Below are 27,648 nucleotides of genomic sequence, written 5' to 3'. Positions count from 1 at the left end.
TCTTACCAAACTTGAACATCTCTCGCTAAGTTTTCTGAATTTTCCGGAAACCAAGAAACTGCTCTCTGAGATTAACTTTCTGAACCTAAAATTGCTAAGATTAAACCACTGCACCAAATGGTCTATTTCTTCCGGACGCTACAATCAGTCTTCCTGGTACCAAACGCACAGGGGTCAGTGACAGAGCAGGCTAAAAAGATAGAGGTCGAACAACGCACTCCGAAGCTCGAGATACTGGAGATTGAGCGTACAGATTACGAGAGTTCGCAGATAGGGGCAGAAGACGCACTGGTCAAGTTGAAAAGTGTGAACAGGTTTCTAAGTTCTTTTAAGGGCCTGAAAGAGCTCTACATTGTCTATCACCATGACTTAGCATTCGGAGATGATGGAGGGGACCGCGAGGCAGCCGGAATAAGAGCACATGCCTCTACGCTAGAGATTTTGTGTGCTGGCTCATCACGGGAAATTCACTACGTCGATAATCCGACTCTCACTCAAATTCTTCATGACTGTACGAATCTGAAGCAACTGGGTCTGACACTCTTTAGTGATCATAAGACTTTCGACCTCCACCATGACCGTAAGCTAGAGGACCTTTCTGGTCACTCGCACCTCATATCCGCCCGCGACGGTACACACCGACTGGTAAGCGATCAACCGATTTCTCTACAATCAACACATAAGCATCCGAAACTATATCTACTAACAACATGATAGAGAATAATCGCACGACATCCAAATATCCAAACACTTCGCATACTCGACAACATAAGGATGTTCCATCATGACGATGTCAGTAACTATGCATCATACCAAGTAACAGCGCAGCAAATGGCTCGCGCTGCGAATGCCTGGACAAAAGACTGGGCCCAAAACATAATCCAATATCTTAAAAAACATGGCTCCAATATCAGAGTCTTGGCAGTGTACCGATATCGCATCTGGGGCGGCTATTATACAGGAGTTGAGGACTTGGTAATTGACAACGATGGTCAACTCTTTCCACGCTATACATACGATGTCAAGGTCAATTACGATCATTGTCCTGATCTAATATTGCAGCCGGGGCAGCCGCAACGGCAGCTGTGGTATTTTCCTGTGCCGATTAGATAAGTGAAGAGAGATAGGTCAGAGCAGGAGATTTTGTTTCATCAGTACGAGAAGTGGCCGATGTTGAAATGGGATGACTGTAGCACTATCTTTCCTGAATATTCGTAGGAAGTGGGGACAGGGTTGGATGTGTTATGTTTCTGTATCGAGCGCGAATGACACTGCTGACAGCACTGTATAGTTTATAGTTGTTGGTAGGGCTTTGCACTGAGTGCGAAAAGGAAATAACGTAACTAGGAATGCATTCTGTTCGGTGATTGTTCTGATTGACTTGCGAAGGAGAACTATGGAAGAGCTAGATATAGGAGGTCTGGTCTGAGCGCTGCTCGGACGCCGCGATCCGTGCGCCTGTCCGCGTGACTGATATCAGTGCGCCTGCTCGCGTGACTGATATCAGTGCGCCTGCTCGCGTGACCGAGATCAGTGCGGCCGATCGCGTGGCTGAGATATCGTTGATATCTGTGATCCGACAGTAGTGGTATTATATCTTCTGGTATTCTAGTTTTTGGTTGTACATATATCGTAGTAACACAGTTTTTTACAAATAGTAGTGCTCACCGTCGTCGATATCAGGAAAGATAAACGAAGAGAATCGAATCATAGTAATCTGGAGTAATGATAGATAGAAATAGTTCAATCAATATAAACATAGACTAACCTAAGATAAAACTACTAAGAGGGGTATATCCATCACTGTCCACGAGAAACAATAACCAACAAAATACGGCCGTCAAGTCATAACCGGACCCGCTCAAAAAATAACGACAACAACAAAATCCATCACAACTTCTCCGCATCTTCCCTCTCCTCCTTCTCCCTCTCCCTGCTCTCCCTCCTCCCCCTCCAAACTGGTCCCATCTTAATCTCCAACAACATAAGCGGCAACAACAAACAGCAAACACCACCCCAAAACGTATACGTCCAGCCCTCGCCCCAATCCGCTGTCATGCGTTCAATAATTGCGACGAGCACAGCTGCAAGACTACATCTCACAAGATTCGTACACGCGGTAGCCCCTGAGCTCCTCGACTGCAAAATATCAATATTAAGCGTCATAGTCGTGTTCAATATCCCGATACTCGTCCATCCCAGCAGCACACCCAGGATAAGCGGGACGGCGATGTGCGCTTTCGCTTGTATGGCCCAGCCCCACGCGACGACGCAGACGATGAAGAGGGAGAGATAAAACGGCATGATGCGTAGTCTCGCATGTTCGATGGTGAATTTGTCGCCACACCGCGCTTTGATGGTGGAATATTGCCAATCCAGCATTTTACCCGTGAGCGTGGATCCGATGATCATGCCTGCCCCCACGGGTAGATAACACAATCCCAGCACCGTCTCATTAAGATCTGGGTAGATTTTCGCAAACGACGAGGATATCGTGGCGGTGATTGTGTAGTTTACGGCGTATACGATTCCAGTGAAGGATAAAAGGACAATGACGTCAGGGTAGGTAAAAAGAACAAAGGGGTTTACGCTTTGTTTCTTTCCGGACCGGGTGCTGCTGGGATCCAGGGCTTGGGAAGGGCATTTTTGGCCGACGACAGGGAAGACGGCGCGTTGGATGCGGGGGACAGGGAGGGAGCCGTTTCCAGCGATTGAGCGCAGCGTTTCGGGGAGGAAGAAGAGGATGCAGAGGAGGCAGAAGGATACCATTATTACAATAGACCAGAAGATTGAGCGCCAGCCTAGACCTTGGGATAGGGCGCCGCCGATGGCGGGTGCGATGCAGGGGGCTAGCATGGGACCTAGGTTGAACATTCCAAAGTAGCCGCCGCGCTCTCTGCTTGTGGAGATGTCGCCAATGACACCTGCGCCGAGGGCAATGGTGGATGCGCTGCCGCCGGACTGGAAGCAGCGTAGGAATAGGAGCAGCCAGAATTCCGAAGTGGGACATAGGGCGAGACCGATGCTAGAGGCGATGAGGATGGAGAGACAGACGAGGTAGACGAGACGGCGGCCGTAGCGGTCGCTGATGGGGCCCCATAGCATAGGGCTGATGCCTTGGAAGACCAGGTACACGGTTACCGTTTGGTTGATGTCGTCGAGGGACTTATGGAAGGCGCGTGCGAGGGTGGGGATGGCGGGGAAGTAAATGTTTGCTGGAAGTGGACTGGGATATCTTGATGAGTATGGTGTTGAAAGTTGAAGTCGTTGATTGTGTTTACCTGTAGAACCCAGCTAGAGCTACCATGGCGACAATTAACCATTTCTCTTTACTGGTGTATATGCTGTATGGGATTTCGACTTGGCCCTCGACGGGTAGTGTCTCTGGAGCTACGACAGCCTCGCCCGGAGCACACTCTTGCTTTTCATCTGTACTTGATTCCACCATTTTGATTACGATTCCAATCCAAGCTCTTTAGACCAAGAACAAAGAGGAATATTCAAAACACAAAACAGTCCGATATAAAGTGAGAGGAAAAGAGAAAGGGGAACAAGACAGCCTCACACAAGAAGAAGAGATGCCCACGCAACAACCGCTCATGATAAACCTAACCCGCCATTCGCACACCCCATGCCGACCACCCACGCTACAAACCTCGCCTTCGGAGCATCAAGCACCGCGCGCTGAATGGCTGACTTTGGGCGAAACATGGCCGTTGTCCCTCCTCCTCTTGCAAGACGGTGACCGGTAGACCGGCGAGATATCGGCAAACAGCCGTCTATAATCAGGCCATGGTGCAGCGACACAGCGCCTCTTTTGCGTGCATGCAGCCGGCACCACGCATACACTACGCATCCCCCTTTGCACATGCCCACATTCCTCATGCTGGAGCCAGTGGACGAGGCGGCGGTGGCCAGCTGTAGCTGCATGGCTGCAGGGAGCCTAGGCACACACGGTTAAAACACGCGGTTCAAGTGTCGGTTGTTAGTTAGGTTAGCAAAGAGAAGGATTGCGGGATCGTCGGTGTGGGCTGGGGCGGGCGGTGGTAAGTACGTATGATTTTCATCACTTGTAGTCACTTTACGGCGCCTCGGTTTGCCGACGGGAGCGAGCCGCGAAAAGCCCAGAGTCGCCTCTTCCAGAGCCGCGCCTGAGGCATTCCAGGGAAGAAATTTCGCTTCAAAGCCGCGGTTACGGGCGCAGGCGAAAAAAACTCAACATCGACACATGTTCGCTACCGTTAAGAGTCATAACTACACGATGCAAAGTGGAGCAAATGATTCAGGTATATAGGTAGATACGGCCCGGTCAACAACTTGCACAACGGGCGCTCGCTCAAGAAAGAAACGTTTGCCGAGAGGACCTTGATTGACAAGACAGATAATCACGAGACCTTTTTTGCTTGTCTAGCTTTTTTTTAAGTTCTGGACGCATAGGAAGTGGGTCGATTTATTTTTTGACTTTTCCAACGGCGCTGGAACCGGATTTCTGGGAATTGGACATCGTTGCCCGAACCTTTGTGCACGCGGGATCTCGGGGTAGAAGCGGCGAATCTCGACCACAACCCAGGCAAAGGGAAAAGAGCAACGGGCAACATGGCGAGTTTGGTGCCTGATATTGGAAGCAGCAACATCAGTAGGGCTCCATCGTCGGACGATATTAAACGGCCGAAGCTTAGGATGCGGGAAATGGATGAACATGTCACCGAGGGCAAGCAAGACAGTGTTGGGGGGTGGAGGGGTGTATTGAGCTTTCTGGAAAAGAAAGGTGATGTTGAGGTCAGAGGGTGCACACCGGTGCCGTATGAGGATAGGACGGAAACGAGCTACTCCAAGATCTTCACCCTTTGGTTCTGCATGAGCTGTAATCCCTTACCGTAAGTGGTCAGGTGTTGCGTGCCGAGCTGGCGATGATTATACACCATGAGCTAAATACAGCACTGCAGAGTAACGTTTGGTATGGTGGGGACGATGTCGTTTGCCCTCAGTCTTCGCGATGCCGCTCTCGTCATCCTCTTCTTCACTCTCGTCTCAACTGTGCCGGTGGCGTACATGTGCACATGGGGCCCCAAGACGGGTATGCGTCAGCTTGTTCAGGCTCGCTTCTCGTTTGGCAGGTACTTTGTGTCGCTGCTGATATTGCTGAATCTCGCTACTTTGACGGGCTTTTGCGTCGTGGATAGTGTTATAGGTGGCATGGCTCTGTCTGCAGTGCAAGATGGGACAACTATCAACGCGACTGTGGGCATTGTCATCATTGCAGTCTTGTCGCTGTTCATCTCATTTTGTGGCTTCCGGGTCCTGCACGTCTATGAGCGATGGGCATGGATACCTGCACTCGTGGCCCTCGTCATCGCTGCAGGCTGCGGAGGAAAAAGTCTCACTCATCAAGTCGCAGCTCCAGCCGCCACAGCATCGCAGGTTCTCTCGTTCGGCGGTCTGGTAGCCAGCTTCATGCTGCCATGGGCTGCACTGGCGAGCGACTTTTCCACCTACATGCATCCCAAGGCACCCATCCTTCGCATCGCACTCTACACGTACACGGGCCTCGCGCTCCCCACGATCCTCCTAATGATACTGGGGGCGGCCATGGGCGGCGCAACGCCCAACATGGCATCGTGGCAGGCGGGCTACGACGTCAATGCTGCGAGCGGAGTGCTAGCAGCCATGCTGCATCCGGCCGGAGGCTTTGGACGCTTCGTCACAGTCGTGCTGGCATTCAGCATGCTGGGAAACTTGTCGGCAACCATGTACAGCGTCACGCTCAATCTACAGATGCTGGTGCCCTGGCTCTTCCGCGTCCCACGTGTCGTATTCAGCATCGTTATTACCGGCATCGTCATTGGCGTCGCCGTCGAAGCATCCAAGTCCTTCTTCCTTAACCTCGAAAACTTCATCGGCGTCATCGGATACTGGAGCGCCGCCTTCATCGGCATCGCCATCACGGAGCACTTGGTTTTCCGACACAGCAGCTTCATAGCCTATACCAAGGATGAAGACGCGTGGGATGATGCGACCAAGCTCGCTCCTGGCGTGGCGGCTATTGGCGCGTTTATGCTCTCTTTTGGCCTCATCATTCCTTGTATAGCACAGGTCTGGTGGACGGGACCCGTCGCGGAAACTACGGGTGACATCGGACTCGAGGTGGCCGTCGTGCTGTCGGCGGCGCTATATGTACCGTTTAGGAAGTTGGAGAGAAGGACATGTGGGCGATGAGCAGGTGCAGTACCACATGTGCCGATTGTAAGCGTAGGCTGTCGAACAATTACAAACATAGTATTTCCACAATCGCCAAAGAGTTACATGTGCAGTGACATTGACTTGCACATGTCGATGTGTGGTGTGTTTGAGCATTACCACATCCGACCTAGGCGCGGGAAAGTCTTGCCTCGGTTGTACCACCTACCCCGGGAAATGCCTGGTGACGTTCACAGGCCAGGCCGGAGCCGCAGGTTAAATGCGGAGAGAAGTGCAAATGCCCAGGACCAGCGACGACAACGGCTTCAACCACACTTTTCTTTTGATGCCTGCCCCTCCGCTGTCATCATCCATTCCTTGACACCATCGCCTATACGGTTGCTCCTGCCTCGCATCGTGCCGCATCCCCGCCTGCCGCCTTCCCCTCTTTGCGACTCTAAACCTACACCATGTCTACACAGGAGAAGCTTGCCGAGTCGACATCATCATCGGTGCCTCAGAGCACGACGGCGCAGCAGAGCGACAATGTTGCGCATGCGCTTGCTGGCGCGGGTGGAGGCCTGCTGTCCATGGCCCTGACGTATGCGCCTTTCAAAGCAGTGCAGCACCACTCTGCGATATGCTAACAGCACGCCCAGCTACCCACTCATCACCCTCTCGACCCGCGCGCAAGTCGAATCCAAGCGAGCACAGTCTTCCACGCTCAATGCCGCCCGCCGCATCATCAAGCGCGAAGGCGTCGCAGGACTCTACGCCGGCCTCGACTCCGCCCTCTTCGGCATCAGCGTAACAAATTTCGTATACTACTATTGTACACACCGCCCTGCCCCCCACAAAGAAAAAAAACATACTGATAACCGTACCAAGGGTACGAATGGACGCGCTCCTTCTTCGAAAAGGCTGCCCTAAAAGCCGGTCGCGCTTCGTCCAAACTCACAACCGTCGAGTCGATGCTCGCGGGCGCCCTCGCAGGCAGCGCAACAGTCCTCATGACCAACCCCATCTGGGTCATAAACACACGCATGACGACACGAAAGTCTGAAGCCTCAGAGGACGCTTTGCCTGGCGCGCCTGCACCGCAGAAAGCACCGTCGACACTCGGTACGCTCATTGCGCTTATCCGCGAGGAGGGTCCCGCTCGTCTTTTCGCTGGCGTTATGCCGGCGCTCGTCTTGGTCATCAACCCTATTCTGCAGTACACTGTGTTTGAGCAGCTGAAGCAGATGCTGGAGAAGAGAAGGCGTGTGACGCCCAAGGATGCGTTCTATCTGGGCGCCCTGGGCAAGTTGCTTGCGACGAGTATTACGTATCCGTATATTACGGTTAAGAGCCGCATGCATGTTGCCGGTCGTGATGGCCCGAGGGAGAGCATGTTGACTACGTTCCGCAGGATTATTAAGGAGGAGGGGTACACCGGATTGTATGGAGGTAAGAGACCTGCCAGTCGAAAAGGGAGCGTGGTGCTGACTTCTTACAGGAATCGGACCAAAGGTTACCCAGAGTGTTATCACTGCTGCTTTCCTATTTGCTTTCAAGGATGTACTGTATGCTTATACCGTTCAAGCGCGCAAGAAGCTGGCTATGCGCAAGGCGTAAGTCGTTGGGATACGTGTACAACAATATCGGTAATGGTAAGGCATCTTGCGATTGGATCGGCGGTGAAACTGGATAGGATGGCAAAGTCATTGGGGGCTGGGAGTCAGTATAGATGCATGGCCAACGTGTATGGTATGGAGGACGTGTCAACAGGAATATACCCCAAAACTCAAATGCATACATCGTTTTATAATTTTAGCTCCACTGCACATGTACGCATTCAAGTCAGATCCACACCCAGGTCAATATCAGAAATGTAGGAATATCGGAGAGAACTTTTGATACTAAAATTCCATTATCATTGTTTGATATGGAAGTAGAGCTATCCACTTTTTCCTTTTAAGCTGGTCCAAATGCTTATATCTGTTCCATCAGTGCAAAGCACTACCTCATGATCATCGCTTTTAATCCATCTTGCTGGGCGGAGGCCAAAGAAGGAAGAACTGTAGAGCTGATACAAGTCAGTCAAGCTCTGCTAATCATATCAAGTCATGAGCATACATCTTACTCCGCAAACACCGTAACTTCCCCCTGCACCGTCGAGCTAGTCGTGGAAGACCTAGAAGACGGGCGGATGCAAGAATAACAGTGAGTTGGCGCCGGAACCCAAGAATGCGTCCAGGGCACCTTGGTAGTAGTGATACCTGGCGGCAATACATAACCCTCCGACTTCTTCGACGTAGCCCTAGCCAACTTCGCAACCCACCGCTGGCTCCTACCGCCATAGTCCTCTGTCGACGTCGGCGCATGCTCAACAGGCATACAAGAGTACGCTCCGGTAAGCTTGGCAGTGCAAGCAGGCTCCGCAGCGTCCACTGTAGTGCACCGAGTAGTAGATGCAGGCCACCATACTGCCGTCGAGTTCACGTTGCCACAGTCAACGCTCGTGGTGCAGTGATCGGTGGCGCAGACAGTGTGTGTGGCGATGGGGTAGCCGTAGCCGTTTGAGCCGGTGGATGGGGTAGCCTTTGGGGCAGCCTTCAGGGTGGTCCACGGGGTCGAGGTCTGGCGGAAGGTGTACGAGTTGCGGCGGGTAGGGGGGTCGGCGCAGATCTTGTGGTCGATGCAACTCACAGATGTAAGGAGCGTGGTTGTGCCGACTGCTTGGGTGGAGCAGAGGCCAGCGAGGCCGAGGGCGCACAGAGTGAGGGCGATGAGCTTCATGTTGGAATGACTCGGTTGGAGTTAGTGGTGCAACTATGGCTGCGGCAGGAATTGGGTGATTTACCTTGTGTCGAGATCGTTGGGAAAATAGAGAGAGAGAGAGTGTGTGTGATGCGGTGAGGAAGGACTTGGGGAGTGTGGGAGGTTATTTATAAGTACTCTGTTTGCTGGGACAGTACGTTACGTCACATTCTAGCGTTGTCCAGGATGCACCTGCCTCAGTTCAGAGTGAAGGCTCTGGTAAGAGTGAAAGAGTGGAGACATAGTGACGAAAATGTTGCACATACTTTTTGGAAGGTGAAGGTGTAGAATCCTCATCATGGAAAAGGTTATGTGTATTTGTCTAGAAATAAGAATGGGGATGTTTCGGCATACAAACGCCTACAGTCTAAAATCTACATGGAAGTCCACGAGTGAGATATTCTAGGATTAAACGCAAAGACACCGACCTCTACCTCTACTTACGCCATGTTAACGTCATCCTTTGAACTTAAATCAACATGCCTTGAGTGAAGCTCTCCAATGCAGCCCGATATTGCTGACTGTACTCGATAATTATCTGCTGCTGATACCAACTATGCCTAGCGTTGTGGTCGGCCACCAGGTTGTGAGCAAGTTCGTGACAATATGTGCAGAACCAACTATCCAGCGCCCGCAACTTCCCTTCTTTGGTCTGACACCCATCACTATGCAAAGTGATGAACCAGGCAAGGTTGAAGAAGAGACTGCCGCTCATATTGAAGGCGACCGTGTTGGACTTCTTGTCGAGGAAGACGTTTACGGCAGCAGGGTTGACACTAAAGATTGATGTGAGGCCGAAGATCAGCGGAAGGAAGGTCCGCAAGTGAGATTGCAAGTCAGAAAGCGGTGCAGACTCATCGCGGCCATAGTAGATATCCACGTAACGTCCAGAGAATGGCACAGTGAAGGCTTTAGTCAGATTCTCCCACTGTTCATCGTTACAGTAACCTCCTCGATCCAACTCCGTCGGATCCTGGTGATGCTTTGTGTTGATGTTCGACATGCCAGTCGGCCGACATTCCTTGATAGCATTCTGGATGTTTGATTTTGTGGCTTGAATGTCACGGCTGATCTGAGGGCCATCAGTACCACGGGAAGGTGGAGCTGGCGTGTTCTTGAAACCGAGCTTCTTCGCCCAGTTGTTGATAAGGCCTTGGTCTTCTGGTTGGCGACCGTGATTGGCTATTTCCATGCCAGTATCTGGGCTACCAAATGCGCCAGGTATATGATGACTGGGCTTCTCCGGCGTAGCAGGTGGGACGTTTTCTCTGTTCTCTGTCTTTTCCGACTTCACGAGACCGCTCTTTGCCTTCTCAATCATTCGCTGCTGCTCTTCTTCCTCACGCTCCTGTTCCGCCTGCTTAGCAATACGAGCCTCATGCTCCTTCCTTCGTAGAATACGCTCCACGTTAATACCCTTCTGCTGTAAACGGCGTAAGGGTTCAGTCAATATGCGCTCCAGTGCGATCGCGTCGTTACGCTTTGGTCGCGATACTAGAAGCCTAACGAGTTCACTGGAAACCTCGTAAAGATCATACTTTGGTGTGATGCTTAGCACATAGCCAACACCAGTCACTTTGGTGATGACAGCCGATTTCCTCGAGGAAGTTGCAACATTCCGTTCTGCGAGTGAGTACCGAATAGAGATGTCAGAGACGCATTTGACAGAGAGGTGGGAGCCGAGCCATTTAGCATCATGCTTAATGGCCTTTGATGAGGCGTCGCGCTCGTACTCGTGGAGAAATAGACGCACACGCTCTAAGATATCTCGTCGAAGATCCTGAGCTGGTACCTGGTCGCGTACTGCTGTGCCGATACGCTGGTCTGTCTTGACAAGCTCTGAGACCTTTTGGACGCCGAAACGAGCGTAGAATTCCTCTAAAGCCTCTTCTTGAGGAGCTGCAATGATGAAGTCGCGGAATCTTGTCATGTAGTTGACGTTGTCGATGATGACTATTTCTGCGGCTTTGTTGAGTGACCATTCACGGTGCACATTGTCTTCATCCAAGTCGTCCATCTCATCTTCGACCATGCCCACTTTCTTCGCGTCTTCCTTGATATCGCGATAGCCGAGAAGTAATCTTGACCCTGTCAGTGTCTTGACCAACTCCTTGTCTTTCCACAAGCTTCCTGCGTGCTCAGCGAGCTTCCTTAGCAGATCAAGATATTTGTCCTGGCCTATGGTGTTTAGAAAGCGGGCAGGATTCCTGGCGAGCAAACCTGCCAAATCATGTGTAGTAGGCTCGTGCTTCGCGCCCACTTTCAGAAGGAAGACAGTCGCTTCCGCTCCATAGTGGACATAGTCGAGAATTCCACGGTACTCTTCATCGCGGCCAACGAAAACATGCTCAGGTGGATCATAGTGATGGATACGCATCTCCGTCTTCCCTGTCTGCTGTTTCGACCTGTCCTCGAACCCACTACAAGTCGGATCGACATAGTATTTCCGGAATATCGGTACAATGCTGGAGCCTCCGAGGGTTTGAATAAGCCCTTTGTGCTGATCCATATCAGAACCACGCGAGGCAAGATAGGCAAATTGCATCTCAGCATCCAGCTTAGTCTTGGGTGGATTCTTTATGAGATACTGTACACATGGTGCTATTTTGGGATCCCGCTGGACCCCTAGCTTCTCAGCGTGTCCACGAAGGTCGCTTCTCAGAATCGGGAAGCCTAGGCAAGCTGCGTGCTCATTGGTGTAGCATTGGAAGGGACCGACCAGCGCTGGGAACGGCGCCTGCTCTGTCGGTAGAATCGGAAGCGTGATGGCAGCGAACGTGTTTGCCTCCGCCGCATAATTGTTCTTGTAGTAGTTCCGCAAGAAATATTCAATAGCGCGCGTATACAGTTGAATATCCTTAGCCTGTCCAGCACGGTGCAATATGTGTGCGATCGTGATAGATTCCGGACACTGTTTGAGTCCAAGGCTCAGGAGAAGTACGCCTTCTCGTGTAGTTGTCTTGAACTCAAATGGTAGCTTGATTTGGGTCAATCCCAAAGCAGTAAGCGTAGGATCTGGAGCATAGAGCTCCGAAGCCTTGAATTGTTGACCTGGCTTCACGGTCGCACCCTCCCCGGGTAAGAAAGCCGTCTCACGCAGACGGTCCAAGTCCTTCTTTGGTATCTCATTGATGACGGACGCAAAATACCGGATGAGATCAACATGGTTCCAAGTTGGTTTTTCCGACTGCTGTGTATCGCGACTACGCATCCGATCAAACACCATGGGCAAATCGATAGTTTTGCGTACACCAAGGGACACTAGGAACTTTTCCTTTGAGCCGGCGAAAGGTTTTACAGTCGGCAAATCATCGAAAAGTTTGACTGTAGGGAAGTATGACTCAGCTGGGCGTCGCATACCCATCTTTGTTGGCATAATCGCTTGGGGGGCCAGAATTTTGACGACAGTATCCCGCGAGCTCCCGTCAAGCTGCTCCCAGCATTTAGATGTCAACGTCAACACCGAAAGAGCAAGATTCTCATCCGTGGTAAAATCGTCCAGTTGAGGTTGGGTTGTCATGTGTCGAAGCCAACGAACCATTGACAGCTCCATCCAACCGAACAGCTGCAATTGCTTCATCGACATACTCCTCGTAAAAGTAAAGGGAATCGTATCAGAAGGAAGGGGCAGGTGTGGTCCAATACGAGCCGGGTTCACATATGTGCTGATGTCACCCAGGGCAAGTATCCTGCCAGAATTCTTCTCGGGTACAACTTCAATGTTTGCGACAGTATTCTCGAAGAGACTTCGCGAGCCAGGTATGTCAATTTCGCCGCTTTCCAGCTTGGATCCGCACCACTTGAGGAATTCACAAAGCTCTTCTTCATTAAGCGCGCGGGATTCTAGCCCTTTCCGGATGTCTCCCATGGTGAGTTCTGTGATGAAACCACGATTGTGAAGGTTGAGCATAAAGTCAACAGCTCCATTCGCTAGATCTTGTGGGACCATAGGTACTTCGCCTAGAAAGCTCAGTGTTTCTGCAGGCATACGCACACGCTTGCTAGGCATGACACCCTTCGTTGAGAGAATATCAATAGACCGTTCTTTGGAGCAATTCCAAAATGCCTCGTCAATCTTATCTCCAAGGGCAGTGGATGGATGGGATGATTTTGCGGTGTACTGTTTAAAGACGTAAGCTGTCTTTGTGATTAAGTTTTCTAGAGACTCCCTGCCAAACTGGGCCTGTATATGAGCTAGTTCGGCTGCGTAGGTGATGCGACATGCCAAGCCAGCAACGCGCAGCAGCTCAATGTTCCAAGTAGAAATGTAGCGAGCATTCATGTCTACATTTTCACGCTCCACCGTTGGGATGAGAGATGGCGCAGAGATATGTGCAAGGTATCCCGTAGTTTGCGCCGTTGGGAATCCAATGAAGATACGTCCAGACTTTGTTGGAAGAACTTCGGCAAAGATCTTTGAAGCAAGGTCAGCAGAGCTTCCCGATCCAGTCGCCAAGGTAGCTGAAGGATCCTGATATGGAGAGGTCAGGAGAGCAATCTTGGTTGTCTTTGGTGGAGATTTCTTCGTTGCTCTTTCAATCTCTGCCGCAAAGTTTCTCGAGACTCTGGTAGCTGCCACGACAGTACACACTTGCAGGAATATGGTTCCCTTTGACTCTCCCGCTAGCTCCTCGCTCGGATCAACCTTCTCAGGAACAGGCTTGGGGGCTTTTGTTGGTGCTGGGGGAGGTGGAGCAGCAAAGCGGGAGAAGAAGCTTCGCAAGCTGGTACCGGCGTTACGCACTTCCTGTTGTACGAGATCCGCAGCCTTCTTGGGTGGTAATTGAGCTATTGCAATTACATTCATCCAAGCAGCATCGATCTGGGAGTGCTGTCGCGTGACGTCCGTGACCCGCATCAAGCCGCCCTCGGTTTCGGTCTTCAAGCCTTGTGGTACGCTGACGTTCTCAGGAGGCGAAATCTTCTTTGTGAATGAGGCAACAACGTAATCGTCAACGTGAAGCTCGATGCTTTGAAGGCCAACAAAAGTGAGACTGGTCGCTAGAAATTGACATAGGGTGGGTATGTTTGGGAGCTTTGACGGGTTGTAGGAGGGAGATGCAGCATTCGCTTGTCGGTATTCAAGCATGAAGATGGTGTCTCTTGTAGTGTGCTCGGCAGGCACAGGCGCGATCTTAGTGGAGAGAGTGTTACCCTTCCAGTAGAATGCCATCGTCCTGTCGCCTGATATCACAAAAGGCTCATCGCAATCGGCAAACACGCTGTAGAAGCCTACACCAAAAGCACCAATCTTTGTCTCATCTGGATTACCGTCGGCGATGCTTTTCAGCCGACTCCAGTCAGCGGGTGTGAAAGGCTGACCGTTGTTGCTTACAACAAGCCTCTTGAGAGTGTGGTTTTGGATGACGTGTTTTAGTAGAACAGGGTCATCGGCGCCCTGCGGTGCAGGCACAGTAAGAGAGGGATCCGTCTCGAACTTGATGATGACCTGATCAGCTTTTGCATCTGCTGCATTTTGAATCAACTCTCGGAGTGTCGTATGTTCACTGGAGTAACGTGCCAAGACCTTGTCGATCAAGGCCCGTGTGTTGACCGTGACCTCGCTGTCGAGGCCATCGGCCATCGTTTGGTTGCGCAACCGCGCAAAATCTATCGAAGCCATCTTCTATGTACTTCGGGGAAGGGCTGGTGCTGAGTCTGCAACGCCGGAGTGGCAATACTCTTACTGCAGTCCGGCAGCTGAGCGTGATGCACGAGATGAGGACGAATATGTAGTTTTTACACCTGAACAAGTCGCGGAGAAAGAGGCCAGATGTGAGCAGTCGACGATTCTTGAAGCCGAGACAAGAATGAAATGGAATATAGTTTGCTGATGGAATAGTGAACCGTGGGCGAGTGTGGCGATGCTGCAGGAATGACCCACGATGTGCAGGAACCGTATTCCCGCACAGAACAAACTCCAGAATATGCTGACGCTATGCAAGGGATACAACAACAGATCAAAGAACAGCGCAGCCTGGTGAATGCGAAGGATGGAAGGTTATAGATGAGATGTGGTGTCTTGTGTGGCACTTGATGTTGGAGGCACTTGTGCAGGGACCATCGATACAATCGGCTTAGCGCTGTTCGGGCCACCGCCACGAGGCCGAAGCTTGGAGATCGCCAACCGTCTCAGCGTCCAAATATTCGACACATCATGCGAGTACCCGCCACCACGGCGTTACCTTGATCGACTTTACGTTCCCCGACCAATAGGTCTACGATTTCCAGATGTTGCAATGGCCGCCGACCCTTTGTCCCCGATCGCGCCTGCGCGCATTAGGGCCCTGCTTCTCCCCATGGGCCGAATCAAGCGCTCACGTTTCCTAGCCTTTGTCGACCTCTTACAGCAAGAATCGCTGGTTCGATTGGGTGATATCAGCCCGGACCCACGACCTGATCGGAGTACGAGTCCTCAAGACTTGTCAGCTCTAATGCATGCTGATCATCACCAATAGACATGTTCTCTCCCTTGGCATGGCCGGAGGGTACGCTGATGTATGACTTTTCGACATCCATGCCCCCAGCTTCTCATTTATCTTTGTCGCCATTTGAACAATTCCGAGAGCCATTGCTTATCATCGGGCTGGGCGATGCATCAGAGTATGCATGGCTCGAGCCGTCACGTGCGGCAGATGGTAGCCCCACTGAGGCATTCGAAGAGCCTCCTGCCGAGGATACAGATGCCAACGCAATACTGCTTGGCGTTGATGACCTCAAAGAACAGTTCCCCAGAGCTTATCTTCACAGCCTTATGATGTTTGATTCTGTGTCCCAGTCACGGCATCCCCGCTTACCCCAAGAGACCCTTCTAATCCCCCCCAAATCACAACTGAAGACTACGACCATGAAGACGCTAGTCTGTGATTTTACTGCAACTCTGCTAGCCGAAATGACAACATTGGCAAAGTCCATTCAAGCTCTTCCTACTTTGGTTTCTCCCGCTTCTCAAAATGGGATGGCAGACGCTACCCCAAGCTGGGCCACATCGGACTCCACATCACAATTTCCAAGGCGAAACTCAGTGCTGAGCTCCAGTCGTCCAGGTTCACCTGCGAGTGGCGGACAAAAAGATGATCATCGCATGTCAATGCCCGTGCTCCCATCAAGCCAAGGAGGAGCGTTGTCCACAGAAGACCCGCGAACTGCTTCACCAAACGGCCAAGGCACGCGTACACCACCTACAACTTTTGACGAAATTTCTGGTATCAATGCAGCGAACACTGTGCATTCGACCACCAACAACTCTGCAAGGCCTGGTACGGCAACAAAAAACGCTGCAGCGGACCGGGTTTCCCTTGCCGGATTTGGTTCCGGTGGGGTAGGCGAACGTGCCAGGAATAAGGGCCGTGGTCGTATCAGTATCGTAACGGGTACGCTATACATGTGTGCAGGACAGTGGCTCGAAGCTGTGCGAGAGCTTACAGAGGGCGCGACAAGAGCACGAGCTCTGAGCGACCACTTGTGGCATGCTAAAGCTTTGGAGCACATCATGGTATGCATGCTACTATTTGCATGGTCGGGCATGGAATTCCAGGTCAGTAAATATTATGACTAATTCCCTCCGGACAAGTCCACTGACCTGAGAAGATACCTCAAATCTGCTACCCAGCCTTCGATAAATCCGCAGGTACCAAGTCGCCCACCCACACCCCATCAAATAGTGGTTCAGATGTATCGTCTGCAGCCAAGCTCCCAAAACATGACGATTCTCTCGAGGCCTTGAATGCGTTGCTTCCGGACCTCGTAAGCATGATCCTGAATCTTTACACTCGTGCAGCCAATTTTGCTGGCGAATCTCTACCGCCTCTCGCATTTTCAGAATGTGTGATAAGATTTTCCAAATTACTGGCTGCTATCAACTTGTCTGCAGGCTACCTTGACGACGATGCTCTACGGCACCTCGTGCAAAGTGTACCATACAAACAAAAGTCGCGTTTCTCAGTCGCCCGACTAAGTGTACATCCGACAAGGAACGACATAGCTTCTATGCTCTTTCGCGCGATACCAGGCCCTGTTGAATCATCTGGGATGAATCCTACAGATCGTATCGTTGTACTTGCGGGTGTTGCTTCTGTTCTATCATCTCTAGGTCTACAGCGAAAGAAAGCTGTTGTCCTGAAAGAATTCATTACGTCATTAGTCCCTGGCCTGATCCAGGCCCGGAAGGTTGGTGCAGCGGAAATGGGCGTTCATCCAGCTGCTGGTCTGGCGGCTCTCAACATCGCAAGTGGGGGCTCATCTAGTGCCCTCAACCTAGGCGAAGGCGAGGCCGAGAACGGCATCGATGAATTCTTGGGTCTCTTGGGCCGAATATACGGGATTCCATATTCTAAGAGTACGATGCCTGAGATGGCAGACTCAGCCAAAAGAGACGATGATGCGGAAAGTGCGGCCGATAACCTTGCCAGCCAGCGTGTGGTTGATGCGATCTTGGCGATATCGTCTTTGCGTTCATTTGGAAGTCTCAGCCTTAAACTTGAGATTCTACGAACATGCTTGAGCTTTTGTGAAGCATTGCCAGATTTCAACGGCGTTCTTCATTTCACTGCTCTATTGCTGAGAGTGGCGGGTCCTGGGACAGCGCCAAGACCTAATAGCACCGACGTCTTCGTATCCCTCCAAAGAGACGAGCAGGTGCGACTATACTCGAACATTTCACGAACGGTGACTGCCGCCAGAAAGCTGGGTCTGAAGCATGTGGAAACCGAATATTGGGACGACTTTCTTGTGCGCGGGCTATTCATTTTAGAGGAATCCGAAGGGCTTCGCTTGACCCAACGTCAAGGTATCGAACTGAAATCAACTAAAAAGAGCAAGGAGAGTCCATTCCTTCACAACGCTTGGCCCCAGAAACCTCAGAGAAACATTGCAAACGCTGTTTTAGTGGCTAACGAGGAGTACCGCTTTGTCATTGCTCTGCAGAACCCCTACGACTTTGAACTAGGAGTGGAGTCCTTGAAAATCGCTGCAGAAGGCGTCGAGTTTGTAGCATTGGAGGAGCACTTTTTGCTCGGGCCTTACAGGACCCAAAAATTCCAAATCTCCGGCATAGCGCGTTCATCGGGTGCGTTGAAGATTATCGGCTGCTACGTTAAGCTCATTGGCTGTCGGGAACGGTTATTTCCTATTTTCCCTGAACCATGGAAGCCTAAAAGAGAAGCCAAGATGAAGCATATGGGACTCAACGCATGCATAGGTGCCCCAATCTCACGGCCCTCGTCGGCCATATGCCCCTCGATTGACCGCAGAGCGGTCTCGCAGCCTAAGCCGGAGTCGTTGAAGTTTTCCGTTATTCCCGATCAACCTGTTATTGTCATCACAAATGTATCACTACCGCAGGCAGCGGTCATGGTGCTAGAAGGCGAAAGGAAACAGTTCACCATCACTGTCAGGAATGTGTCGAAGACGTCTGTAGACTTTGTTCATATTTCCTTCCAGGATACCGCGACAGACGCGATTCAGGCCGCCACGTCGAATAAAGACATTCCCGCTGCGGAGTTGCACGAGCTGGAGATCCAGCTTGCCCATCATCCACCCTTACACTGGAATAAGAGCGACGACGAAGAGTCATTCAACATCAAACCTGGAGCGGAGGCAGACTTTATCGTTGAAGTTATCGGCCGTACTCGGCTGATAGACGCGACGATCCAAATCGATTATGCCAATCTCGGAAAACGAAGATCAGAAGTAGAAGAACATTTCTTCACTCGCCATGTATCTGCTCATATATCTATCACGGTAAATGCAAGCGTGCAACTCCAACGCCCGGATATTGTGCCCTTGTCTGGAGACATTGGCTGGGCTAATGTGATCACTTCCTCGGACATGCCTTCCGCTACTGAGTCGCCACAGCCTCTCTTACCCGGGAAAGCCGATACCCATCTCCAGGCATTTCTACGGCATAAAGAAAGCCAAGGGCATGAGGACGAATACTGCATGCTTCTCCTGGATCTGCGGAATTCGTGGCCAAACCCGTTGTCAATATCGCTACAAGCCCGACGACCCAAACCCGATGGTGATTACAGCGATGACTCCTGGGATGAATCGTACAGTGTCAGCGAAGTGATACAACCCGGACACGTCAGCAGACTAGCAATGGTTCTCCCGAAGATCTACCTAAAGGCCCCGCATGCCACGGTGCCCTTGTTGAATCCTGCGAACCAACGTCAATTCATTGTTAGTACGAGCAAGATCGATCCCAAGGTGGAACGTACCAGTCGAGAAGCGTTCTGGTACCGCCATGAGCTGCTCAACATAGTGCGCGGTACATGGACGGAAGAGGACAATGGACGTCATGGAGAGCTTGAACTGCGCGGTATCCGTTTTACCCCACGTATGGTAGAGGCTATAAAGCTAGACGATCTCGCCATCGAGACAACTCTCATTCCAGACCACCCAAGCCCAGAAGACAAGAATATCGTAAAACAGCTTGGCCGAACCAAGTTTGAGGTCCCTGTGGACGAGTTCTTGACGTTGAAGACTACAGTACGCAATCGGAGTCCACGACCCATTTCATCTGTACTACGCCTGCAACCTCATCTTGCTGGCCTTCAACACAATGTCGCCCTCGATCTCGATAAACGCTTCTCCTGGACTGGTGTACTACAGCGTAAGATGCCGATAATACAGCCAGGAGAAACTGTAGAGTCTGAGCTAGGCGTCGTTGCGCTGTGCAGTGGCACCTATAAGATCGGTGCGACGGTCGACGAAGCGGAGGTACTCAGAAGTGGGAATGAGGAAGAGGGGTCGAGGCCGAGAAGCGATACCCAGACTTTACTGCAGGGTGACGTACTGGGCGAGCCAAAGTTGAGGACTTGGTATATGAAGGAGCCGTGTACGATTGCTGCGAGGAGATGAAGTGATGACGAGATGTTTACTTAGGTATCCGAATATCATGATTTTGTTATTCTTGGTTGAGTCTTCAGTAATTAGAAGGCCAGACATCGATAGAGGCTAGGATGATTCATATGCAGATGAGATTTCCAGGGTTAGGGGTCTTTGAGTATTCCTTGATTGATATATGTGTTTATGCTTACAGATCTGCTGGATACACGGGTTGTAAACTTTAGGTTGTTGGTTGATTCTTGGGGTGAATCGCAGACAAGGCTGTTCCAATCTCTCTACGCAGGAGGTGCAAAGTCTTGCGTGCTCGAAAACTTGATCTGATCTTTACAGTGTAGTAGCTCGTACAGGCCACTGACGTTCTCCATGATACGTGTGGTAGATTCAAGGCTGATGTTTCGATGTTCTAACATCTCTTCTAATATGTGTCTCGTAATGTCCCCCTGTTTCTTGGCCAAGCTAACGGGATGTTAGCTGGGCTGTCCAAAAGCTGTTTGAGTCAGACCTACCCATATGTCATATGAATCTGATGGGATGTGATTCGTGAACGGAGAATCTCTTGCTCTCGGATCTTCTCCAGAACTCTTTCTCGGACTTGATACCAGCGCATCAATTCCGGCGTAGATAGCAGGCTCATCGGTAGTAACAGCAGCGTAATAGACTTCCATGTCATATCCCCACGATCATATCGCTTCTTCAGGGCTAATATAGCTTTTGAGATCCATGACCTCTTGCGACCGTTATTCTCATTGATGATTCGTATCTCCTGCATGGCTTCAGCCCACGCTGTATCGGTGATCCCCACGAGCCCTAGGTCTATTGGAATCTGAGAGGCTCCTGTCGTTTCCATTGAGCAACAACTGGCAATGACGCACTGAGTAGCAATCAGAGATGCGTTGAGTTTCTTCAGCCAAACCATATCGGTATCGTCGCCAGCCTGTATCACCACGTATTCACCGTACCCTCTAAAGCCTTCGAGCGTACTTGTGACTGAAGTGAGAATTCTGTATCTTTCTGCTTCTCCATTGCGCAATGTTGCGTAACGGACATAGATAGCGGCCATAATGGTAGCAATGAACGTAAGGATGCCTGTAATGCTGGCGGTGATCGAAAGGGGACTATCCTCCATTTGGACTTCCGAGAATGCAAGCGCCGCGCTAAACGGGTAGCGCAAAAAGGTGAGAACGCGGGTGTAATCGTCAAGAGACGAACTTTCTTGGAACTGAAAACAATATCAGCGAAGATGGGAGCAATAGTCACTGCAGGGCTATAACGCGAAATAACTCAGCTGAAATGCATCGCTGATGTAAGCGCCGGCTGCATTGTGGGGTCCAAATCGTTCTTCGTATCTCCCGAGGTCTCAGCCTTGCAAGCAGATTATTGGCCTCGCCGAAAGGGATGAAGTCACACAAAGTCCTCTTACATTGAATCCTAGGCTGAACAAGGCAGTTCATAGAAGACCAAGACACTCAGCCTTGAGCCTGCCCTGGGATGGAAACATGAAACACCAGCCGGACACATACGTGAGTTATCTTCATGCGCCGCAATCGATTTCAAGAGTAAGTCAAGCTGTCAGATCACAGATATCAACGATATCTCAGCCACGCGATCGGCCGTACTGATCTCGGTCACGCGAGCAGGCGCACTGATCGCGGCGTCCGAGCAGCGCTCAGACCAGACCTCCTATATCTAGCTCTTCCATAGTTCTCCTTCGCAAATCAATCAATCAGAACCATCACCGAACAGAATGCATTGCTAGTTATCATTATTTCCTTTCAGCATTAGTGCTACAGCCCTACCAACACCATACATGTTTAGCGTCACACAAAACACTATGCGCCTCTATCTCGTTTACCGTAGCTAAATTTTAGCAGTCGAGTAGTTTTGATACTGTAAACTGTAAATACACCAACACAGCCGACATAGGGTTAGGCATTCTCTTTTTAGGAGAGGAATTATGCAATTGATGCACGGTCCTTTTGCTTTTAGAAAGGACCGAAGAACTAGAGAAATCAGCAATATGTAGAGGTGTTCTGGTTATTTTAGAAGAGGAAAGTAGAAAGAAGACATAGCTATTTATCATTAACGCTTGATTTTTAGAATGTAGTAAGTCCTAGTATTTTTAATGTTGCTATATGTCGGAACATGCGCGTACAGCCAGCCCGGCGAGTTTTTCCGGGCCGGAAGCTTGGACCACTAGTTAGACCAAGCTTCCCGCTTAGCTCGCAACCGTACATATGGAGATCTCTCCATCCAGCTCTTGCTCACTACTAATCAAATACTATACACTTTGTTCGTTGCAACGACTGCTAGTATTCGACACCTTTGCCGTGTCAACACTATATTTTTAGAACAAAAAGAAGGAGAACACATGAGACGTAGAAAGGTCTCTTTTTAGAAGAAGCTTATGAGTGTAGGATATAAGGAAGCACCTACCTACAGTTCTAGCAAGTTTATATAGAGATAGAAATACTAAGCCTAACGGTACACAAACATAGTCCCTTATCGTATGCTTTTTTAAGAAGACAGAAAAATACTAAACATGTAGGGTATAAGTGTCGGATTTCAAAGGGGTGTGAAGGTCGTCCGAAGATGATCTTGGGTTGGTTCTCGGGGATAGAGTGATGCGATGGACACGAGGGTGTATAGCACGATTGGTAGATCGATGTAATATACGGGGAGTTGAGAATCAAGTACTAATCCTTAGATTTCGAAGTTGAACACAATGAGCTATAGGAGCTCATTGCCTAATGCTATATACCTATGGTGCTCGCTGTCCTCGCTCAGAGGAGTCCGAGGATTCCTCGGTGGCTGACGCGCGAGGAGCACTCCTCGGTGGCGTATGTACGAGGGGTGTGCCAAGACTTTTCCTCGTGCATGCCAAGCCGAGGAGGTCACGTGATTAAGTTCCCGTGTCACATATGGAGGGGTCAGCTATCCCGCCGACGCTCCTTAACTTAACCGCCGTGCCCCTTCCCACAGGTTCGTAACACCATCCCCTTCCTTCCTAAGCTTGTCCTCAAGCTTGTCCGTGCGCCTGTGTCTGACGATGTCCGTCCCCAGGTCTAAAGAACATCTTCGCCTTGCCCTTGAGATTCGTCGAAACGGCCTCCTTGCGCCCGTATCCTGCGATTACTGTTTTGCGAATAACCGTCAGTGCGTCGCGATGCCCGAAGTCGATGGCAAGCGTTTGAAGTGTTCGGAGTGTACTCGTCTAGGACATCCATGTGTAAACATGTCGTGGGTGTCCCTAGATAAGACTCGTGAAGAGTATAAAAAGAAGGTGGAGGAGGATGAGCAGTTGTTGGCTCAGGTGATTTCGCGCTTGATGCGAAATAAGAAGATTTTGAAGCAGGCCGAAGAGCGCGCTGCTAAGAAGGCGATATGTTTGGCGAATACCTTGCGCGATGGTGGTGATGACGTGGATGCGCAAGAGTCGATGAATTGCCCCGTGGCGGATGCCTTGGTGGGGTTTTCGCCGATGATGTGGGAAACCCTTGGTTCCCTAGATGCGCTCGCGTCGCCCGCGAATCCTGGCGATGCTCCCGTTTTTTCCTCTAGCTGAGGCTGTCTGGTATGTCTTTTTCTTATATTCTTGAAGTAGTTGTCGGCAGTTTGTGAGGTTGGTGTCTGGTTCCCATGTGTTTTCGCTGTCTGGGTATCCTAACCATTTGACTAGATATTCGGTGCCGTTGTCCACAACTCTGTGTGTGACAATGTTTTCGACTTCAAATTCGTTTTCTTCTTCCGTTTCGTAGTGGAAGGTTTTCTGTAATGGCGTATCTGGGTGTGCTGGTTCTAAGAGGCTTACATGGAATCTGGGATGTATTCTAGCGTCTGGTGGAAGATCGAGTGTGTACGTAACTGGTCCTTTTCGGTTGAGAATCAAAAATGGTCCGACTTTGACGTTGTCGAGTCCTTTGCTTGGTCGCTTCGTGCGAAGATTCTTCGTGCGTAGATAAACTTTATCCCCCTTCTTTAGCTGAGGTGCCATTTTTCGTTTCTTGTTGACATATGAAATGCTTTGACGTTGTGCTGTCTCGAGTTTGCTCTGTAGCAACTCATGTACTGCCTTCAGCTCCTCGGCTGTGGCGATGGCTGCTTCCGTTTTCTGGCTTGGAAGTGTGCGTGTAAAGAGATTTGGGTGTCTCCCGTGGTTTGCATAGAACGGAGTCTGTCCTGTAGACTCTGAAAGCTTGTTATTGTATGCCATTTGTGCCATAGGCAGAAGCGAAACCCAGTTGGTTTGCTGATGATTGACGTATATCCTGAGATATGCTTTCATAGTTCTGTTCGTTCTTTCTGTCTGTCCGTCTGTCTGCGGATGAAACGCTGTTGATAGCTTGCGTTTTGTACCGATCGCGGCCAAAAGTGTCGTCCAAAAGTTTGAAGTGAAGAGCTTGTCTCTGTCGCTTATGATTGACTTTGGTATGCCGTGATGTCTGATAATTCGATCGTTGATGATGTGAGCTAGGTGTACTGCCGTGAAATCGTTTCTAAACGGAATGTACTCTGCTTGCTTGGTGAATCGATCGATTACAACGAGTATTGCGTTGTATCCTATGTTTGTCGCCGGGTCTCTTGAGACTGGTAAACCTGTGACAAAGTCCATAGAGATGTCTGCCCAAGGTTCTGTGGGTAGCTCTAACGCTTGCATCTCGCCGTAAGGTGCGTGTGTGTCGTGTTTGTTCTTCTGACATTCTGCACATTTTGCGATGAATAAGGTAACCTTTTCCTTCATTCCTGGGAACTCGTAGTTGCGTCTGATGAGTTCCATTGTTCTGGTAATGCCCGGGTGGCCGTGTACAGGGTCGTCGTGGTGTTGCTGAATAATTGCTTCCTGCAATTCTTCCGGTACATTGTTTCCGATGTGGAGGATGGCGTTCAGCGTTTTTGCTGGTCCTAGCGATCCGTCTTCGTTAACCCTGAGTATCGCGGTGTCGATGACTTCCTTGGTGCCTGCGATATCTGGTCTACGGCTGAGAGCGTCTGCTCTACCGTTTTCTTTTCCTGGTGTGTACACAATCTTGAACTTGTATTGTCCTAGTAGTTCTGACCATCTTACTTGTCTGCGGTTGAGTACTTTGGTAGTCGTAAAGTTCACTAGATTTTTGTGATCTGTGTATATCGTAAGTTCCGAGCAGCTTTCTGCGTATACTCTCCAGTGTTGTAAGCATGCGACAATAGCTAGTAGCTCCTTGTCGTGAACGTCGTATCGTTCTTCTGGTCCTGAGAATTTGCGAGAGTAGTAGGCGATGGGGTGCCATTTGCCTTCGTGCAATTGACTTGCGCATCCGCCTAGCGCGAGATCCGATGCGTCGGTCTCAAAGCGTAATGGGTGTCCTGCTTGGAATATTCGAAAACATGGTGGTTCTGTGCTTGCTTTCTTAAGCGTTTGGAATGCGTTCTCTGCTTCCTTGCTCCACTTAAAGAGTACGTCCTTTCTTGTGAGTTTTGTCAAAGGGATGGCAATGTTTGAGAAGTCCTTGATGAACTGTCGGTTGAAGTTCAAGAATCCTAAGAAGGACTGTATCTGTACAACTGTTGTCGGTGTTGGCCAATCCTTAATAACCTGAATCTTTTCTTCGCTCATTTGTACTCCGTCCGCTCCTACTACATAGCCTAAGAAGTTGACCTTAGTCTTGTGAAATTCACACTTCTCTGGTTTGAGTCGGAGGTTGAACTGCTCAAGGGCCCTTAGTACCGTCTTGACATGTTCAACATGGTCCTCTAAAGTCTCGGAGTAGACGAGAATGTCGTCTAGATAAGCTATGACAAAGATGTCTAGATGTGCTCTTAACACATTGTTGATGAGTTCCTGGAACGTTGCTGGGGCGTTCGTGAGTCCAAACGGCATAACTGTGTATTCGTAGTGTCCGTATCTTGATCGGAACGCCGTTTTCCACTCTTCACCTTTCGCTATGCGAATTAGGTGGTATCCATCTCGAAGATCTAATGCTGTAAAGATCTCTGCGCGAGATAATCGATCCCGTAATTCTGTAATATTCGGTAGGGGGTATCGATTCTTGATTGTGATGTCGTTGAGCTTGCGATAGTCTACACATAGTCGTAGTTTTCCGTCTTTCTTCGGGACAAACATGATTGGATATCCTGCTGGTGACTTCGATGGTCGGATATATTTCTTTGCTAGACTTGTCTTGATGTAGTCGCGTAACGTGCTCAATTCTTTTTCCGATAGTCCGTATATTGGGCCGAAAGTCGGTTTCTTTCCTTCCTGTAAGACAATCTTGTGGTCCCAGGGTTGGTGTTTTGGCAATGCTTGTTCATCTGCCACTTCCCGGAATAGATGTTCGAATTCTTTGTATTCTGCGGGGATCTCAGGAGTTGCGCGTTTCTCCAAAACTCTAGTCTGTCGACCCGGTGGCTCCGTTCCGGCGTCTGCTGAGTCGGACCCTTGTTTCTTAAGGCCGTCCTTTGTCGAGGCTCGCTTTTTCTTTGCGATGTTATTCAGTTTCCTCTCATCTACCATCGTACTCTGACAATGCGTAGGCTGGCTTGTGGTTGCGTCCGTTCCACAGCACTCAAATGAGAACATCTTCGACTTCCAGTCGATCCGTGGGTTGTGTTCTCGTAACCATGGAAGTCCTAATATGATGTCGTGGGTAGCTAGTCCGAAGACATCTAGGTCTATCTTCTCTTGGTGTCCTTGGATGTTGAGCGTCACTTGTCTGACCTCGTGGGTGATCTCTTGTTCACCTGGCATTGGCTCTCCGTTGGCCACATGTAGTGGGTAAGCTTCTTGTTTCCGTAGTGGCTTCAGTCCGGCTGAAGACGCTGCGTGCGCTGAAACGTAGTTGGCTTGTGATCCCGAATCTACTAGTGCCTTCATCCACCTCCCTTCAAGCTTCACCTGAAGCTTGATGAGGTCTAAGGAGTTTACTGAGTTAATCTCCTTGCCGGGCCGCTCTGGGCCGGGTGCTGGCCTAAAAAAGCCTGATTTCCAAATCCATGGAATCCTTTGGCTATCGCATGAAGGTCGCATTCTTTGCTAAGGCACGTTTGCCAGTTGGGTTGTTGACATTCCCAAGCGTCTCCTTCATCGTATTCTTTTAGCCATACTGTTTGCATCTGATCAATTTCTTCGGGGTTGTCGTGACCTGGGAAGTATGTCTTTTCCCTTTTGTCCCATAAATGTATTGGGCATAGGTCGTTTTTGCAGTCGAAGAATTGCCACTTGCAGCGGTACGATCGTTCACAGTCCGCAACAATCAATTAAGTGGGTCCTAGAAGGTTCAGATTGGATTGATTGATTACCGCTTTAAGCCTAGTAGTTACCTATAGGAGTTTAAGCCCTACCTAGATAGGTAAGTGGGTCTAGGAGAGTGACCGGATTGAATTGATTGTTGCGGAGTCTATTAGAAAGAACACCACAGGAGCACACATGAGGTCAATATCGGGTTGTTTTTAGAAATACCGTACAAGTTTTGAGGTAACGTTTAGGGAAAGAAAGAAGAAGAGTGTTGTGGGACACAGAGTTTAAGTAGTAGAAGAAGAAGAGGGCAGGAGGCTTGAAATCATCGTTACTATCTGTGAAGTTTCAAGAAAAGGGAGGAGAGAAAAAGCCAAAGAGACATGTGCCATTGTGGTGTAAACTTTAGAAACATTGAAATACGTTTTATTCATTGTTGCAGTGAAGAAGGGAAGGAGGTATGGGAGCGAGAGAGAGGTTTATATGCACTCTCTGCCCATGCACGGACCACATCACAAGCTACTATCAGTGACATTCAAAAAGACGTACGGTACATGTTCATGTAAATCCATGCCACGCAGTTTCCCAGCAAACACATCAGAAAATCTCAACTC

At 50.1% G+C, this 27,648-nt stretch overlaps 10 protein-coding genes across 10 annotated transcripts; 4 read left to right on the top strand and 6 right to left on the bottom strand.

Annotated features, from left to right (window-relative positions):
- Nucleotides 1–117: 117 nt before the first annotated feature.
- Nucleotides 118–1,298, top strand: PtrM4_095220 (uncharacterized protein; the record flags this gene model as incomplete). Its single annotated transcript, XM_001934092.2, has 3 exons — nucleotides 118–645; nucleotides 718–1,088; nucleotides 1,292–1,298. The coding sequence occupies 3 exons, from the start codon at nucleotides 118–120 to the stop codon at nucleotides 1,296–1,298; spliced, it is 906 nt and encodes a 301-aa protein (XP_001934127.2).
- Nucleotides 1,299–1,890: 592 nt separating this feature from the next.
- PtrM4_095210 (major facilitator superfamily) lies at nucleotides 1,891–3,448 on the bottom strand (the record flags this gene model as incomplete). Its single annotated transcript, XM_066107123.1, has 2 exons — nucleotides 1,891–3,226; nucleotides 3,282–3,448. 2 exons carry the CDS (start codon nucleotides 3,446–3,448, stop codon nucleotides 1,891–1,893), a joined length of 1,503 nt encoding a protein of 500 aa, XP_065962791.1.
- A 1,148-nt stretch (nucleotides 3,449–4,596) lies between these two features.
- PtrM4_095200 (CodB, Purine-cytosine permease) lies at nucleotides 4,597–6,216 on the top strand (the record flags this gene model as incomplete). The annotated part of the gene is made up of 2 exons (XM_001934094.2): nucleotides 4,597–4,877; nucleotides 4,947–6,216. 2 exons carry the CDS (start codon nucleotides 4,597–4,599, stop codon nucleotides 6,214–6,216), a joined length of 1,551 nt encoding a protein of 516 aa, XP_001934129.1.
- Nucleotides 6,217–6,647: 431 nt separating this feature from the next.
- On the top strand, nucleotides 6,648–7,794 carry PtrM4_095190 (Mito-carr domain containing protein; the record flags this gene model as incomplete). Its single annotated transcript, XM_001934095.1, has 4 exons — nucleotides 6,648–6,778; nucleotides 6,837–7,009; nucleotides 7,066–7,626; nucleotides 7,676–7,794. 4 exons carry the CDS (start codon nucleotides 6,648–6,650, stop codon nucleotides 7,792–7,794), a joined length of 984 nt encoding a protein of 327 aa, XP_001934130.1.
- A 504-nt stretch (nucleotides 7,795–8,298) lies between these two features.
- Nucleotides 8,299–8,958, bottom strand: PtrM4_095180 (Atrophin-1 multi-domain protein; the record flags this gene model as incomplete). Its single annotated transcript, XM_001934096.1, has 1 exon — nucleotides 8,299–8,958. One exon carries the CDS (start codon nucleotides 8,956–8,958, stop codon nucleotides 8,299–8,301), a length of 660 nt encoding a protein of 219 aa, XP_001934131.1.
- Nucleotides 8,959–9,448: 490 nt separating this feature from the next.
- Nucleotides 9,449–14,563, bottom strand: PtrM4_095170 (DUF3684 domain containing protein; the record flags this gene model as incomplete). Its single annotated transcript, XM_001934097.2, has 1 exon — nucleotides 9,449–14,563. The coding sequence occupies one exon, from the start codon at nucleotides 14,561–14,563 to the stop codon at nucleotides 9,449–9,451; it is 5,115 nt and encodes a 1,704-aa protein (XP_001934132.2).
- A 655-nt stretch (nucleotides 14,564–15,218) lies between these two features.
- On the top strand, nucleotides 15,219–19,839 carry PtrM4_095160 (TRAPPC9-Trs120 domain containing protein; the record flags this gene model as incomplete). The annotated part of the gene is made up of 3 exons (XM_066107122.1): nucleotides 15,219–15,384; nucleotides 15,438–16,516; nucleotides 16,570–19,839. 3 exons carry the CDS (start codon nucleotides 15,219–15,221, stop codon nucleotides 19,837–19,839), a joined length of 4,515 nt encoding a protein of 1,504 aa, XP_065962790.1.
- Nucleotides 19,840–20,102: 263 nt separating this feature from the next.
- On the bottom strand, nucleotides 20,103–20,953 carry PtrM4_095150 (uncharacterized protein; the record flags this gene model as incomplete). The annotated part of the gene is made up of 2 exons (XM_001934099.1): nucleotides 20,103–20,283; nucleotides 20,334–20,953. The coding sequence occupies 2 exons, from the start codon at nucleotides 20,951–20,953 to the stop codon at nucleotides 20,103–20,105; spliced, it is 801 nt and encodes a 266-aa protein (XP_001934134.1).
- Nucleotides 20,954–23,329: 2,376 nt separating this feature from the next.
- Nucleotides 23,330–24,046, bottom strand: PtrM4_095140 (uncharacterized protein; the record flags this gene model as incomplete). Its single annotated transcript, XM_066107121.1, has 1 exon — nucleotides 23,330–24,046. One exon carries the CDS (start codon nucleotides 24,044–24,046, stop codon nucleotides 23,330–23,332), a length of 717 nt encoding a protein of 238 aa, XP_065962789.1.
- A 248-nt stretch (nucleotides 24,047–24,294) lies between these two features.
- On the bottom strand, nucleotides 24,295–26,827 carry PtrM4_095130 (uncharacterized protein; the record flags this gene model as incomplete). Its single annotated transcript, XM_066107120.1, has 2 exons — nucleotides 24,295–24,303; nucleotides 24,365–26,827. 2 exons carry the CDS (start codon nucleotides 26,825–26,827, stop codon nucleotides 24,295–24,297), a joined length of 2,472 nt encoding a protein of 823 aa, XP_065962788.1.
- Between the last annotated feature and the right edge of the window lie 821 nt (nucleotides 26,828–27,648).

Source organism: Pyrenophora tritici-repentis, chromosome 4 (genome assembly GCF_003171515.1).
Source record: "Pyrenophora tritici-repentis strain M4 chromosome 4, whole genome shotgun sequence".
In the NCBI taxonomy this organism is placed as follows: domain Eukaryota; kingdom Fungi; phylum Ascomycota; class Dothideomycetes; order Pleosporales; family Pleosporaceae; genus Pyrenophora; species Pyrenophora tritici-repentis.
Note: the sequence above shows the minus strand (reverse complement) of the source record. Positions and strands in the feature narration are given on the sequence as shown.